Raw genomic sequence first — 16,653 nt, 5'->3', positions numbered from 1 at the left:
TGTTTTTACAGTAAATTTAATTAAATCTCTAATGTTTTAACAACTAGGGATGACGAGCACATTTTTTTTTAATATCTGTGGGCTTGGTCCGGAAATGTATACTACTTCCGATGTGTTTTACCATTTTCTACACAACACAAGTAAATTTACTTAATACAATATGGTCGAAAAAGGTTATTTGACACTTCATTTGACAGTTACTTGACCGGAAATGTTAAACTGATTAATACAAACAAGGAACATGTTGGTTTTGCCAACATAATTTTTTTTACCATTAAATTTCAAGGGTTGTGCGGTATTCAGTCTACTGGAACTTTAAAATGGTGTTGATTTTAATTTTTAGTAATTGCGAACATTTTCTGTAGAGATTCGTCAAAATTATTCCATCGCTCTACTGTAGATGAATTCTGGAGACTTCCTTAGGAAATATAATAAAATTCTATTTGCTTCGCTCGTCAAAAACTAATTCTCAAGCTTGTGGCAACGTGGTAGCAGAAACAAGTAATTACATTGGCAAGAAAAGTAAAAGTATTTTATTTTAAATTATGCATCTTAAAAGACTTTAATTCTATGTTGTAGTGGATTGTCGTATTTTTTTTTTTTTTTTGGAACATAATTAAGCCAGCTATTAAGGTTTTATGACCTTTAAATAATCACTTATACTTACTTAGTCTTTGAAAGTATTCAGTTTCGTAGTTTCGGAGTTTTCCTATTAATCAATTTGCAACAAACATACAAACAATATGCATTTTTATGTTTATTTAATGTTGTCAGCCGTGTATTTATTGTCAAACTTAATTTTTGCCGGAACGCCGTATATGTAAATTGAAAACAAAAATGGATTGTTAAGAATAACAATATCAGACTATACATTCGGGGTCATATTTATCTAACAGTATTTTCAAATGACGTCATCAGTTTTTCGAAGAAAAAGACTGAAACAAATTCTTCGATAAGTAAATGAATACAATGATATAAGTAGCGAAAAACATCAACATTCTATAGCACCTTTCTTCGAATAAAAGAAATCAGTAACGGAAATGGCAAGAAAATAAAAATCTAAAAACAAAATGCAAATAATACAAAAATCCAGATATAAATAATGAAACAACTTGTACTCCATAGAACTAACACACTTTTCCAAGCACTCCATTAAAAACTCCAACTCAAAGAAAAAATTTACGATTTCCCTCAATAAACGTCCACATTTATCACCACGACACATTTTACTATTAAATTTACAACTTCCAATAAATTATCCTCAAGCGCCGTCGCTGCAAAAAACATCATTCATTTCCACTCAAAATTTTTACAATTTTCTAAGCAAAACCACCAAAGCGTCCTTGCATTATCCTTAACATTTAAACCCACAGCAAACGCTGTACACACGGTCCGGAGTCCCGCCGCAAATAGCCCCTTGCAGCTCTATTCTTAGCCCGTCGTAGTCAGCTGTGGACGAAGGCACGGCCTACTAAGTCGCTGTTGCATCGACCTACTTCCTCATTTTTAAAATTATCCTGGCTAATGGCTTCTGTTACGCTGTTGCATGACCGAGGCAATTTTTCTTGGACGCTTTGCTATTGTTATTCAAACGTTTTGGACATGTTTATGGGAACGGCGAAATGGGATGGATCGGTGTTTATTGTTATTTTGGGGATTTTGAGATTTGTTGCTGGGTTCAGAGTTGGCGAGTTTTGCGAAGTCATTTGCCGAGAGTGGATTAGGTTTGTTAAAGGTTGGTTATGAAGCACAAGTGGATTGGTGGAATGTTGCACATCATGGTTGGTGTTACTGCGTCAGAGACACGAATTTTTGTATGACTGCGGACAGGAAATGCACAAATTTTGAACCATTTCCATCTATTACCATGCTAAAGAAGGGAAATCAGTCAAAACAGTTAATGTCGTATTTGTGATCAAAGGTTTTGATTTCAACATGAAATATTTAATCCCTTTCTAATTTTGAGTTTTATAATACCGGGTGTCTGGAAAATGGCGAATTAACTTTTCAATACGTTATGCACGAAGTTTTTGGGAGTCCAAAAAAAAATAAAAAAATTCTTTATTATGTAGATTACGAAAAAAACGTAATTTTATAAAAGTAAAATTGGCAACACTGCACGTACCTACTGCGTGAATACTTCCGGCTTGCTTTCTTAGTAACGATGGTGACTGAAATCGACCTTTTATTTTTTTTAGGACAATAATAATCATAACAACCAGTAGTCATTAATCGTTGTGCATTATTATTAATAAAACAAGCTGTTATTTTTCATTAATAAATAAACAAAGAAAAAACCATTTAATAAGACATTTATAAATTATAAACAAAGACAAAACCCACAAAAGGAAAATCCATTAAAGCATAATCAACTAAACACTAGAGAACAATTCAAAATTTCGTAATGTTTTAAGCTAAAAAGCTCGTAATGTTTCCAAATTTTGATAATATTTTGTAAAAGTTAGCCATCAATACTTAGTAAGATAAAATTGATTTTGAAAAAGAGGGTGGGCGGGCGGGGCTAGTACCTACTAGGAAAAGACTGACTTTAGCAAATGAGATACCTTCTAAGAAAAGACAGGGCGGGTGGGTGGGGCTAGAAGCTGCTAAGATAAAACTGATTTTTGCTAATGAGATATCCTCTAAGAAAAGAGAGTGTGGGTGGACGGGGCTAGTACCTGCTAAGATAAGACTGATTTTAGCAAATGACGTATCCTCTAAGACGTTTAATTAAATTACTATAAGAAAAGATACTAGGGGCCCTGAACACTTTCAAATTCTTTCCAAACAGGAATACCTATAACCTCAAGATTGTTTTAAATTAAAAAAAAAAAACGGGGTCCCAAAATTAACTGAAAACAGGTCAAGTCAGAATTTTCCAAAAATAGAACACCAAAGTTCTCCAAAATTGTTTTAAATAATTTACAAAAAAATCTTCATGGGGTTCCAAAATAATACACCATGGATAACCAAGAGTTCCCCAAATTAAAAAAAAAAACACTACGGCAGTCAAGACTTTTTCAAATTTGTAAAAAATAAAACACTAAAAGTTCAAAAGATTTTTTCAAGTTCATCCAGCAACAAAACACCAGATTCCTGTAAATTTATCCGAAAATAAAACACTAAATTTAAGAGTAATTGAGATCTGTTGCTAGGCAACGTGCATGTTTTACCCAATCACGGGCTGATAAGAACATGAGTATGAGCCCGTGATTGGTTAAAACATGCACGTTGCTTAACAATAGACCTCAATTAATAAGTTAATTCATGATTAATTTTTAATTGAGGTCCATTGCTACGCAACAGAGAACATTTTAATTTTTAATTGCTTACTCGATTTTTGCTGATTTGTACCTTCGCTTTATATCAAGTAAACATTGTTGTCAAATGGTAATTAAACATGGTCATGGGCGAAAAAAATATTAACTAAAAGTTTTATTACTAGTTATTGTGATAATGAATGTGTTGTTAGTTGTTAAATGTAACAAAAGGACCAATTTTAAAATCATAACTCCAGCAAAATGTGACAAAGATTTTAATTATTTATTTTAATTAATAGAAATCACAATTAAATGGCTTTTTAAGTACAAATCAAATTCATCCACACAGGGTGCATTGTGAGGTTGAGTTTGATTCGTGGTAAATTGAATTCACCACATAGCAACACCAATACTCATATGAGATCACTGAATTCGAAAGAAAATATATACTTTTCAGTGACGTTAAATGTGCCGAATTTCAGAAACTAGTCAAAGTAAAGTTTTGAAAAAATGCATAACTTAAATTGTATAAATTCATAAAGAATGGTTGCATACATAAAATTTCGATGTTAGGAATATAATGTAGATGGTAAAATACTAACCAAAATATGTCTAATCAGTAATCAGTAATTATCCACCCAACAATTTGATGACGTCACCTTTAAAATTTAACTTAAATTTTATGAAGTAACATACTCTTGGTTTATGAATTACCTATATATTCACTTATATGATTATACAATAATGCATGTCAGTGGCGGCTCGTGAAGTTTTCTTCAGAGGAGGCTCAAATTTGAAAACCACTACTTTTTATATCCTTCATTATCTGAATAATTTTTTTTGTCATGCTCACGAAAAGAACACTAGAGATAAACTATTGCATCGATTAGTCTTTTCAAAATTGCCCTATTTTCACCAACTTTCTCGTTATAGTTCTCAATATCCTTCTTATGAGCGGAATCTAAAGTAGTAGAAGAAAATATTCTGTTCCTGTGATTTTTCATGCCTTTACACTGCACATGAGACTGACTTATTTTCATTGCTCATTCTCGTTAAGTATAAGTAATATTAATATGCCGATAATACCAGCTGTTTTTAACGATCAGAAATAAAACGCAAATAAATTATATAAAAAACACCTTAGGCTTTACGTAGGTACTAAAGCCTAAACACCATTCACCACTGAATAGGGAGCACGCGAAACCACCTCAATGTTTTTCCAATTTACACCCGATCGCGCCAGTTAATAAGAAAGAGATAAAATTATCCGTGCGACTTGATCTGAAAAGAGATGCACTAGCCGGAGGCTAGCGGCCTGAAGCGGCACCCCGATGAACATTTTAGCCAATGCAGTGCTGAATGATGATGCGTCAAGGTTGCGGTCTCAATAGTAAGATGCATTCTCGGCGGAGGCTAGCTTCTACCGCTGGAGCCAAACGCGGAGTGGTGTGAATTATGATTGTAAGGACGCAAATATAATTTTTTTCGATATTTTAACCTGATATATGATGAAAGTAAATTAAATCAAACAAAATATTCTGAAAAGTAACAAATGTCTATAAAAATACAAATTCTTTCATCGAAAAAATTAGAGGAAGCTCAGCTCCAAAAAACAGAGGAGGCTCAGCCTCCCCTGCCTCCTCTGAGGAGCCGCCACTGATGCATGTAACTAATAATGGGAAGGTCGCTAGTTCGATATCTTCGTGGAGCATTTTTTTTTCTTACACTGTGAATGGAATTATCTATATTTTTTTAACTGATAGGGGTTATCATAAAATGTATACAATTTTGCAAATATTAAACGTAATAAATTTTAGAAGAAGTTGGTTTTGTTGGACTGTACTTTAGGGGCAAGAGAAGTTCTATCTAAATAACAATGGGACAATTTTTTAAGGTGTCTTCCATTGTACGTTGACAGTGAAATTAAATAATAAAAAAAATAGATGTGATCTTTTTTGTGGATACAAACATATTTCTTTTTCTTTTTTGTTAAATAAGTATTTTCTGATCTAAAATTGAAAGTTTCTTCAAATATTGAATTTTTTAAAAGAAACAAATTTAGTTTGAGTACCTCAAAAAGACTGTTTAAACCTGCATCCCATATAAATTTATATATAAGTAATCTTAGTGTGTCACTAAGAATACAGATGTTGTGTTCTTAGAATTAAAAAAGGAGCCCCTCTTGTAAAGAAATTGCTTTATTGATTACTTTGTTCCTACGCAAAATATTCTAAAAAACATTTTTGAGTGGATAGATAAATTTTAGTGCCTTAGAATTGTCAAGGAAGCATGGAATAACATAAATATCAAGTGATGTTTACTTACCACAATTTTAAGATGACGTTATCAAAGTTTTGATGGGGATGTGTGTTACAGACATATCTGAATTTATTGAATTTTCGTCCCGAGAGTCGATTTATAGTACATACAGCGAGTTTATACATAAAAGAAAAAAATTAAGCAAAGGAAAAAACAGACAACTGACAGAATGCAGATAAAATTCGTAAACAAGATTCATCAAAGACAGTTGTGCCATAACAAATGGATTTTCAGATACATAATTCGTCAATATTTAAATCTTACGAAACTTCCAGTTTAACAAAAACCTCTAAACAGCTAAAGCAAATGAATAGTTATAAATTTAAATCTTGTTTTAATTAAAAAAAAAAACTAATAGTGTGTTAATTAAGAACAGTAATTTGTCAGAATGGTAAAAAGTTAAAAATAAGTTGACAAAATTAACAAAAAATACTTTCATTTTCAAATATAACGTATCATTTCAAAAAGAAAAACCAATAAAAATATGTGCAAGCTTAAAACCACAAGATTTGCTTTACCAGATTTTTATCCAGTTATTAAGTGTCAACAAGAACAAAAACACCGAGAACGTGATCTGCTCATTTCACTGAACAAGAAGTAACCACTGCGTAAACGTGTTTCGCAAAGAACAGACTCAAAAACAAACCAAAAGTGCAACGGTATTATATATTATAGTATTACATCATGTAATTAAATTTTTCTTAAAAACGTGAAAAGCAGAAATTGTTCCATTCCTCACTCACCATCCGCTAAGTTCTACGAATAACTTATTAGTTTTTTATCTTATCTTTTGAGCTTTTGTAGCTTTCTGGGGCTGAGCTAACACCAGAAAGATCAAAACAAACATCGTAAATCCATGTTTGCGAAAAAATTTAAGAAATATATACATTTTTATCGATGAGCTGTTATTAATATACGTACACTTAGACCACACCTAGTCCCACACATTAGATTTCTATCTATTGGGAATATTATTTATGTTGTTGTCATAAACTTTAATTTGGCAAAAATGTTCACTTCCTTGTCAAATCTAATCAAGTACAGTCAGTCTATGATATAAAAATAAATGTTGAACAAATAGCAAAAGTAGGACAGTTTGTTTTGTATTAGACATTAATGTTTATATTTTTAAATTCGAAGTTTATAACAAATATCAACAACACTTTACTATTAATCTATTTAATAGAGGAACGAGGAAAATCGTGCTATATACACATGAGTAATAAACATAAATTAATATAATAAAAATCGTTTTAAGATTAAGTGTATGCTGTGCTTGTGCGACACAGCCTCATTTATTTTTCTCCGGATTTTCCCGCAGTAAGAACTTTCAAAGCCCCATTGAAAACGTACCCACCTATGCGTAATAGAAGATAAAAAAACAACAGCGGTCATAAATAATGATCTTTGAATATAAAAAACTTTCGGCTGGTTACAATACGAGGGAAAGCGAAGTCGTTTAAAAAATGAAAGTTACGCATAAAATTCGCGTGGAAAATAATGTGTGTACGAAAAGTGTGTGTGCCTACAATGGGGCTAGTGAGAGTTACCGATGGCTCTGGTACGGAAATTTGGACGTTATGCAGGCCCACCAAAAAGAACTATGCAAATGAATACACGGAAGTGAGGATGAACAAATGCTTTTTGTAGGAATATCGACGATAGGCGATCTTTATGCGGGCTGAGTGGCAATGCGGTTGATGAAGAACAGTTCAGTTATTTGTTATTAAAGAACTAATTTAATTTTACGGTAATGACTCTGTGGCGATTGGTGATGTGAATGAAAAAGACGAATACAAAATTATGTGCAGGTTCAACATTAAAAATATTCTACTCCCGAGGGTTTTCGCTCAAAAATATAATATTATGCTTTGACCGCTAGTTGATAAAATGGAACAACATTTTTTGGGTTTATCAGTGAAGCGTGGAACTCCTCATTCTAGGACAGATTTGCCTTTGTTATCCATCTATTATCAGATCTTCATGGTATTAACCCAAAGTTCACTGAACTTTATAATTCCTTATCGTTTTGCAATTTCTATTTCGTATATTTGACCAGACTAGGATTAGCGATTTTGTTGGTAACTAGAAGTTTAACTGACAGATCGGAAACTTTGATAAAAACCGAATCATACTGGAAGTGGTAGCGTTCCATTTACATTCAGATATCAATTTTTTTATTGTTTCATTAAGATTAATTCGATCACCCTTCGAAGAGCACCTTGTATATATGTATTTTAATTATAAGAAATGCAACTTAAGTGCATAAATTAACATAATTAGCACATTTTAGTTACTGATGCTTTTAACACTTTTGATATCGATAACAATAAATTGTCTGCTTTGGAAACCTTTCTACATTTTATCTTAAACAATGTAACAGTGCGGACAACAATAGCAGATCCTTTTCCAATTCCCAATGTTTTCTTGATGTGTTTTGTTGCCGGAAGATATTCATCATCCTTAAATTACCTTGCTTTATCGTGAACCAAAATTAAAAGTTATAAGAGAATGTAAATCTTCGGAAACACAGTCAAATTTTTGCGAAGTAAATTTATTTGAACATCTTACAAATAAATTAATGTTTTTTGAATAATGTTAGTGATGTTAGTGCTTGCTATCTTTACTAAATAAAACAAGCTTAATATAGTATCCTTGATCTTTATGTTCCCAAACCTCGTCACTCTCACAATAACTTGTATTCATTATAGTTTACTTTCAGTGCCTATTAAAAATATGTTTATGTTGTATTTTCATTTTCTAAGTTACTGTTTATCGACTCCTTTCACTGCTTTTTCCTATTTACTCATAGTTGTGTACTCCCTTCTCAAACATGATCTTTTAAATTCTTTGTTTTTGTAGCAAAAACCAATAAAACATTATAAAAGGATGCCCCGTTTCCGTTTGCCTACCGGTCGTTTGTCTGTTAGCGATGTTATTAAACAGATAATACAGTTTTGTCGACACACCAACCTTTTTTGAAATTTTTGCCGTATTGACTAAAATATTATTACCCACTTATTCCTCCTGAAATTGAGGCCATCTCAAAAAAATTAATTAAATATTTATTAAAATGATGTGCTGAGATCCAGTGTTTTTTTTATTTTTTTTTTTTCAATTACTTACATATGACAGTTAAAAAACTAATGAATAAAACAACTTTTTTATTAACTTAATTAATTAACAAATGTTATTATATTAATTAACTTGTCGAAAAAAAATCTTTATAATTTTATTTTGATGTATACAGGTAACTTAAAAAAATAAATAAATAAAGTTGGAAGAACCAAAATTTACGATTTATTAAAAAAAAAACTATCTAAAGGATCTTTTTTATTACAGAGCATTAACGAGATTGTATTTATTAATTTATCAAAATTGTGTCCTGGGGTCCAGTTTGCTTTTGTTTTGAAATATTTTTAGTGTCTGAATTTACTTAGATAAATTTATAATCCATATTTCAGTTTTATTTTAGCATATACACTTATAGGTTATCCAAAGACAAAAGTGTACAGGGTAATGAACAAGTGTGGAACCGATCAAATATCTCGAAAACCGTTTATTGCATATATCTAAAATTTGTTTACTGACTTTATGCAATTTAAAGTATATCACATGTAATTTTTTAAACATCTTACTTTGACTCGTGTCTAAAATTCTACGTCATTTTAGTGTAATCGATAAGTGTATATTTCCTTTCGAATCACTGCCGCCTATATCTTTTTTTATCGATTAAAAAATGTTGTCTTGATTTTCAACTAACGACCCATTTTCAAGTTGAATTTTATTTGCGGTGAGGCAACGTCAATTTGAAAATCAACCTATGTGAATAAATTTATGCTATGAATAAAGAAAAGAATAATTGTGTTTTCAATTAAGGTACACAAAGGGATCGCCATTTATTTCGTAGCAATAATGAAAGAGTTTATAAATTTCCTATAGAGACTTAAATTTTAGAACACCACAACGTCTCGGTTATATTATACATATCAGAAGTAATCCAACTTTTATAGAAAAAATCGTATATACATTTACTTTGTCCTATTTAATTGATCTCCATGCTTTATCTTAAACCTCACTAATGAGCTCTAAATATTATGAATTTAATCAAATATATGTATATTTTAAAAAACAATACATTCTCACATAAAGCTATATAATGAACAACCTAAGCTTATATTTTATTTAGTAAAATAATAAAAATAGTATTGAATTATACTGATATAAACATTCGGTTTTATCTTACGAAAATTATAAAAATCAAAAGTCTAAATTCCAATTTTAAAAGCTTAACAAGTATTACTTTTATCTTTATTCGAACATAATAAACATGTTTTACTCAAAGTTTCATGTACAAAATAGTGTTTCCTTATTAATGAAATAATTTTTTCTACTCATGAGATTGAAATGCGTTATTTTGACATTGCCTCCAGTTCACTAAAGGTTGAAGTAATCGGACTACCGCGATTTGAAACAATTTGACATTTTTAACAATTTGTTGACAGGAGAAATGTCACCTTATCGGGGCCGTCCAACTTAAATTGTTTACGTTTATTTTTAAAATTCGTAGAAAAAATAGTATAGCGGACTCGTGGTTGATAAAATTTCAACCACTTGTCGCATATTATATTATTATTATTGCTAAATAATGTTTTTATAAATAATTTGAAAAGTAGGAATACACATGTCGCCATCGTGCGATCAGTTCCTGAAATAAAAGCTAAAATGTCAACAACGTTTGCAGTTATTATGTATATCCAATTTAACATAAATATTCTAAAGTCGTTTCTCTACAAACTATTCAGTCAAAAAATAACGAAAAAAAAAATTAAACACTCTAATTCACAATTCTAAGAACAACAGTATCAGATTGTTAAATACACAAAAATAACAAAAAAAAATAATAATAAATAATTTTCTAACACTTTGTTAACAATTTTAAAATGTTACATATGTTTACTTTTGTAACATAGGCATATATTTACAATGCACTCCAGTTCTGCGCTAAAATTGCTATCGTGATAGTTTGTAGATTCTCCAGATTAAAAATATTGTATCTTCACTAGTTTCTTAAATTTTTAAGACGATAAGGAACATTTTCCTGGAATTCGTGTCTTACATTTCCGCTTTGGTATATGTGACATGCGACATGTAGTGACAAGGATGACACTTTCGTAAACAATATGACTGACGATAATTATTGAGAAAAAAGGTGTGCACTTTTCTTCTGATTTTTAATTGGAAAATAATAATCCATAAATAGCTTTAGATTTGTACACACCTTTATTTATATGTTGATAACTATTGGTATCAAAATTATCTAAGGAATGGCGACAGGTTAACAATATTTACTTAAAAGCGATAAGAGTGTCTAGATTTCCACGTGGATTTTACACAAAAAACACAAAAGAGAGTGAAAAACAAAGAGATATGACGTTTCGGATTTCTTGAAGAGTCATCGGAAGCTGACACTTGCTACGTCACCGGTAAAAGTGTTCTAGGAAAAACGGTAAAATCGAAAGGTATTTATTAAGCGGATTTGTGTGCTTGGTAGTCGTTTTTAAAACGTATTTCCACGAGTTGTTCCCTACAACTATCGTTAGAAGCAGAGAAAGCGAACTGAAAAGCAATTAAATCATCCGCATCAGTTTTCCAAATTAAAGCCGCCACGGTCAATTAACAGCGAGACTATTTTGGTTAAGAGAAATTTTGGATAAGAAAAAAAATCATGATATAATTGGATGAGTAACGATGATTTCTTCGAGTGATGTCACGAAAAAATCAGCTCCAGAACATTTATTGTATTGTTGTTGTTTTGTTATATTTTATGAAGATATATTCATTCCTCGTTGATTTTGTTACTGAATAGTGTGATCCACACGGTGTTCCTATTTATTATTTTACATATTTATTTTTGTAAATAAACAAAACAACTTTTAATATGTATTACTGAAAGCGCCATCTTCTAGTGGGTAGTCATACTGAAGGCAAGAAGCAACTAATTTTCTCGGTTGTTGTCATTACTTGATTGTCTGTCTCGATACCAATGATAGTTCTCTGCAACGTATTGCACCAAATTGGCAACATTGTTACATTCGTGAATAGTTTTCCAGTAGTACCATATGAACGTCACCGCAAAAAGCCAAGTCGCTGCAACATCATTTTTGATTAATGCCGCAAAACAGTGCTTAGTATTACGTGCGGCTAAAATAAAGTAGGACACCCCTTCAAAGGATTTTTCCAAGAAATTTAGTTGTTTAAACTGGACTCAGTTGAATATAGTCTTCGCCATTTCTATTGAAACACCACCTGTTGATTTTGCCTAAAATTTAGTAATTGCTAACTGTTAATTGACAACGGCTTTTAGTTAGAAAATTGTCTGAATATGAACGTTGCCAAATTTACGATCAACAAGTGGTATTTCAATAGAAATGGCAAAGACTATATGTATTAATTGAAAATGACATTTAAACGTCAATAAAAATTTGAAGTTACACTTGGGAAAGAAAAGTGTCCTGTTTTATTTTAGCCACCACTGTAACTGTGTTTAGTGCTTGGAGGCATTAGGTAATATGTTATTCTACCTCCATGGTTTAGTGCAAAAAATGCTTAGCACACGTAAATATCGAAATTTTAAAGAATGGAAAAAAATCTGTACGATGAATCATTATTATTCATTAGTAGATGCACTCATCAAACTGCAAATAAGTATACACAAATTGGAATGAATAGGGTTGACGTGAAATTACTCAATTTATAGTCTGCTCAAATGAAAGAATCAGTGATCACGTGAAAGCTGCATGATACATCCTGGAGCCGAGCGCGCGTAAGATTATTGCGTCTAGCCCGTGTTTCACTGTAAAGAAATTTCAAGTTATGATTTTGACAAAATAATATTTCTACCATCCGACATGATGGCGGTAACAAATATAAACACAAGCAAAAACACTGCGGTGACCGAATTTAAAACAAAATTTTCGCGCTGAAATTAATTAACAGCGGCGCGGAATCACATTTGAATAATTTGAATTTGAGAAAAAAAAAAAAAATTCATCAAAAAAATCGTTAAACATAGGCAACCAGGTGCACGGTAACGCTTGCTGGATAGTTGGACAATTAGTAGCTCTAGGGATTTTAGTTAGAGGGTTGGTGCTTAGACACAGGGCGGCATGGCGGAGCGTCAATCAGAATGTGTTTTTGTGAATTTAAACACGTGGTAAGAGCTAGTTTAAATTAGTTGGTTTGGTAGTTAATAACAGGGAGCAAGCTTTTGTTTAACGACAATCAATCGTAACTTCTATGGGTACACAGTTTTTCCGAACCCGCGCGGCTAATTCTTGCTCCTTTTAATCAAAAAACATACGATCTTTCAACGCGGAACACGTGCTGTAAATTTGTTTTATTGTTTGTAAATTCACCAATCAAGTTAGTTTTTCTTAATCGTCAGCTAGTACTAACACAATTTAACAATCAGGATTATTTAAATAAACCACTTGCTAGAAGATTTCATGAAATTCATTTGTCAGGAAAACACCTTTGTTGTTTAATTACGAATAGGTTTCTGGATGCATGTACGTAAGTGTTACATTATAACACTTCTTAATTCTTCACACAAGATTACACAAGATTGCTAATAGTTCGTTTACGGTAGTTAAATTAACAAAATTCATATTGCGAACTGGCGGGGGGTTAAAATAATTTCTTTCTTTAGGCGGTTATCATGGTTATTATCATCGTTATATTGATTACATCATCGAGGCATGTCCTCAGAACGCTAAAGATTGACTACATCAACGAGGCTTACTCCTCACAACGCTAAAATATACATCATCTTTCATATTTTTAAGGTGTTTCATTTGAAATGTAATATGTCCGTGAATATACTATAAGGGGTTTTGGGGCTGAGGAGTGAATGCGAGATGGCAAGTCCGTCTCGCCTTCGCTCGCAGCTTCTTTCCTCTTAGAGAGGGGGTGCAATTTTTTTTGCCCCCTCCCAAAAATTTGTGTCTATTATTTCTTGCGCTCTCGAGTCACACACAGTATATGCTCACTTGTATGAAAGAACGTCTTCCCGGCACTTTTCAAAAAAAAAAAAAAAAACACAACGTAGGTTTCCATTTTGTTAGACGATCACAGCTAAGGCCAAATTTTGAATGTTTTATAGGCGGGAAGTTTGGGTTAACACAACACAAACGACGAAAGTAAGTAGACGACAAAACGCAAGGGATGAGTAAACAATGAAACGCACCAGCAACGAAATATTGGTACAGTGTACTGTAAAACTCGCTTGGGAAAAACCCTTCCCCAAATTTGTCGACCAATAGGCAGTTGAACACACGCTGATCACGCGTCTTTATTGCTGATTCTTTCACTTGAACTCTTGAACATACTATAGTTATAATTTCGGAGGCTTCTACGATCGGAATCAATACATGATCTTTTTCCGGGTTGGCACCGGGTTAATTCAATTTTTGGGCTCAACGTTTCGCACACTTTTGTAAGTGGCAACTCTTTTCGCCTCTGGTATGGATGACATACTGAGTTACCGTGCTCTTTTGCCTTATTCTTAACCCTGCTCCTGAAGATGCCACTTACGAAAGTGTGCGAAACGTTGAGCCAAAAAACTCAATTAACACGGTGTCAACCCGGAAAACGATCATGTATAGCCACTATAGTTATGTCTAACTAAAAAAATATGATACGATCGATACCTTGAACCACCAGAATTAAAGACGTTCTGTTCGAAGTTTGCTCAAGTTCTTCTTCAAGACCTTCTATAATATAATTCATAACAGAAATAACACTAGCACCCAAATTAATAACCCAGTAAATCGTCAGCGTTATAACCCACAGTAATATACACCAACTCACAGTCTGTAATAGCGCAATTTTTGTAGATATGAAAACAAAATACAAAAATAAGTTACCTTTAGTAAACCGTACAAAAGCACAACCGTTGTTATAATCATATGTAATACAGATGTAATAACAACATAAAAAGTTACTGTAGAATTTTGATAATAATATAGTTTACTCAAAATCTTTGGAAAAACGATAAATAGAATTTCCAAAACAACTAAATCAATCTGTAAAATTTAAAAGTTAAATTAACTTAAATACATTTTTTTTAAATCGACTACTTACTAATAACACAATGCATATTATGTATGCTGTTGTTTTCATGGTGCATTTATTGCATTTACAAGTTTTGCTACAGTTTTCACAACATTCGTGTGAAATTTCCATAACTGTTTTGACACAAACGACGTTTTGAATTTTGCAGCTTTTGTTTCTAAATAATTTTGGTATAACAGGTTGCATAACCACACAACGCATCGAATGCTTTAGTGGCTTTTACTTTTCGATTTATGTGGTTGGTGCGACTTTCAGTTGAAGGTTGAAGTTAAAGTGGCGGGTTATGCTGGGTTATGCACTTGGGTAGGGTTTTTATGGTTTTTATTTTAGTAAAAGTAAAATAATCCCGTACATATCAGCCCGTTTTACTTACGAATAGTTTTTGTTTAATTTTTGTTTTTCTCTGAGTTTATCCATTATTGCTGGTAATATGTTTATATATAAATCTTAACAATGCACATAACCCCTTTTTTTATAGGTTTTTCATACAAAATGGATTTTTTGGAAGAACATAGTTACGTGAATCACAAAAAAATCAAATCAGAGTGCGAGAAGCCTGAGCTACATTTAACGGAGATTAATATTAAAATGGAGTATGACGACTTTCTAAATAGTGATGAAGCATGCGACACACCAAGTGTTAATCCGTTGGAACAAACAAAGATCAATTGTAACGAATCTGAGAAAGACAGGAGATTAAGACTGACGTCGCAGAAGGCTGATTTAAAGTCTAGAAACACTAGTGATAGTGAGGATGATGAAGGGTTGGTTTGTATTTTGTAGCAGTATCTGAGTCTTGATGAGAAATCTCTCGCTTATTAGTATGGGTCTTGATATGTGAAGGTTATTTAATAACTGATTATATGTATTTGAACTCATTATTATATTCATTGACAAAATAGTAGAGAAATTAATGGCGATTTTTTCCCTGCTTTATTCTTGCAAGATATATCTCGACCAGTAATAAGCGGGTTATTAGTTAAAAAATCTGAGACACAAAGTATAACACCAATAAGAGTCATGGCTATTAATATGTGTATGTATTTGTAGTATCCGGGAATCTGCTCTAAACCTGTCTGGTTTAAAGAAGGCGTGCATTTTACAAACCTGTTTAAATCTCTTGGATTCATCTTCTTCTGATGAGGATGAGTTGATGCTGTTGTGGTTGTTGTGCAGCAAAAGAAAGAAGAAGCTAAGAAAAAAGTCCAAGTAAAGTTTATGTTGTTACTTATTTTTAAATAGTAGATGACATACGTGATGTTCTTTGCTTTAAGATAATTAACAATACAACAATCTAAACATATTATCCCTGCAACTCTAATAATTTGATCAAAATCTGTCGACTCGTTTCAGCAGTTACGCTGTCGGATCATTTTCATTAATTAATTTAAAAAAATGACAGCGTCTGTAGTTGAAATTTTCGACACGTTGCAGGGATTGTTACGTGTTTGAATTGACGGCCGTGTACCAAATGTTCATTCTGATTTTAGTAGTTAAATAATTATTTATATTTTCATATTCAAATTGTATATAAATAGAAATTATTTTGATCTGTAATGGAGCCTGCAATCATTTAACTCAAGCAATAGATTGGACGATGAAATGTTGTCAATTATTATACGTTAAATAATAAAAAAGTGTCGGAAAATCAAAATTTACTATTTAATTTTTCCATGCGCCTGATTTTATGTTGCGTCAAAGAAAGCATAACTATTCTGTTGATCTGAATATAAGGTAAAGCATAACAGTATAAAGTTTGATGTGTTATTAAAATTAAAATGAAATTAAAATGTATATACTTATTGCGGTGTACATGTCAGGTATTTGATGTAATGAATATTATTTGGATAACGGTTAGAATTTTACAAACATGGAGAATCTAGAAATACGAAAAATTAAGATACATACATGCCGTGGTTGTATTTCGCCATAAAAAAAA

General features: G+C 31.9%; 2 protein-coding genes across 3 annotated transcripts; one reads left to right on the top strand and one right to left on the bottom strand.

Annotated features, from left to right (window-relative positions):
• Positions 1-11,543: 11,543 nt before the first annotated feature.
• On the bottom strand, positions 11,544-14,579 carry LOC135134680 (uncharacterized). Its single transcript, XM_064063437.1, has 3 exons — positions 14,507-14,579; positions 14,291-14,453; positions 11,544-11,729 (listed from the first exon to the last, which is right to left on the bottom strand). Exons 1-3 carry the CDS (start codon positions 14,546-14,548, stop codon positions 11,578-11,580), a joined length of 357 nt encoding a protein of 118 aa, XP_063919507.1. The 5' UTR covers positions 14,549-14,579; the 3' UTR covers positions 11,544-11,577.
• Positions 14,580-14,976: 397 nt separating this feature from the next.
• Positions 14,977-16,271, top strand: LOC135134182 (uncharacterized). 2 transcript variants are annotated; one of them, XM_064062806.1, is made up of 3 exons: positions 14,977-15,139; positions 15,193-15,478; positions 15,765-16,271. In XM_064062806.1, the coding sequence occupies exons 2-3, from the start codon at positions 15,207-15,209 to the stop codon at positions 15,925-15,927; spliced, it is 435 nt and encodes a 144-aa protein (XP_063918876.1). In that variant the 5' UTR covers positions 14,977-15,139; positions 15,193-15,206; the 3' UTR covers positions 15,928-16,271. The 2 variants fall into 2 exon arrangements, with proteins under 2 accessions (XP_063918876.1, XP_063918877.1); XM_064062807.1 differs by having other exon boundaries at positions 15,193-15,482.
• The last annotated feature ends 382 nt before the right edge of the window (positions 16,272-16,653 follow it).

Source organism: Zophobas morio, unplaced genomic scaffold (genome assembly GCF_036711695.1).
Source record: "Zophobas morio isolate AGI-343-1 ecotype UQ-CSIRO unplaced genomic scaffold, CSIRO_AGI_Zmor_V1 ptg000023l, whole genome shotgun sequence".
NCBI lineage: Eukaryota > Metazoa > Arthropoda > Insecta > Coleoptera > Tenebrionidae > Zophobas > Zophobas morio.
Note: the sequence above shows the minus strand (reverse complement) of the source record. Positions and strands in the feature narration are given on the sequence as shown.

Bases quoted from the DNA above. Each gene is read 5' to 3' on its own strand.
- LOC135134680 (XM_064063437.1), bottom strand. From the start codon at position 14,548: ATGATTATAACAACGGTTGTGCTTTTGTACGGTTTACTAAAG. The intron at 14,454-14,506 runs GTAACTTATTTT...GCGCTATTACAG, and splicing joins TTTTGTACGGTTTACTAAAG to ACTGTGAGTTGGTGTATATT. The intron at 11,730-14,290 runs GTATCGATCGTA...ATGATGTTGCAG, and splicing joins TTTAATTCTGGTGGTTCAAG to CGACTTGGCTTTTTGCGGTG.
- LOC135134182 (XM_064062806.1), top strand. From the start codon at position 15,207: ATGGATTTTTTGGAAGAACATAGTTACGTGAATCACAAAAAAATCAAA. The intron at 15,479-15,764 runs GTTGGTTTGTAT...ATGTATTTGTAG, and splicing joins GATAGTGAGGATGATGAAGG to TATCCGGGAATCTGCTCTAA.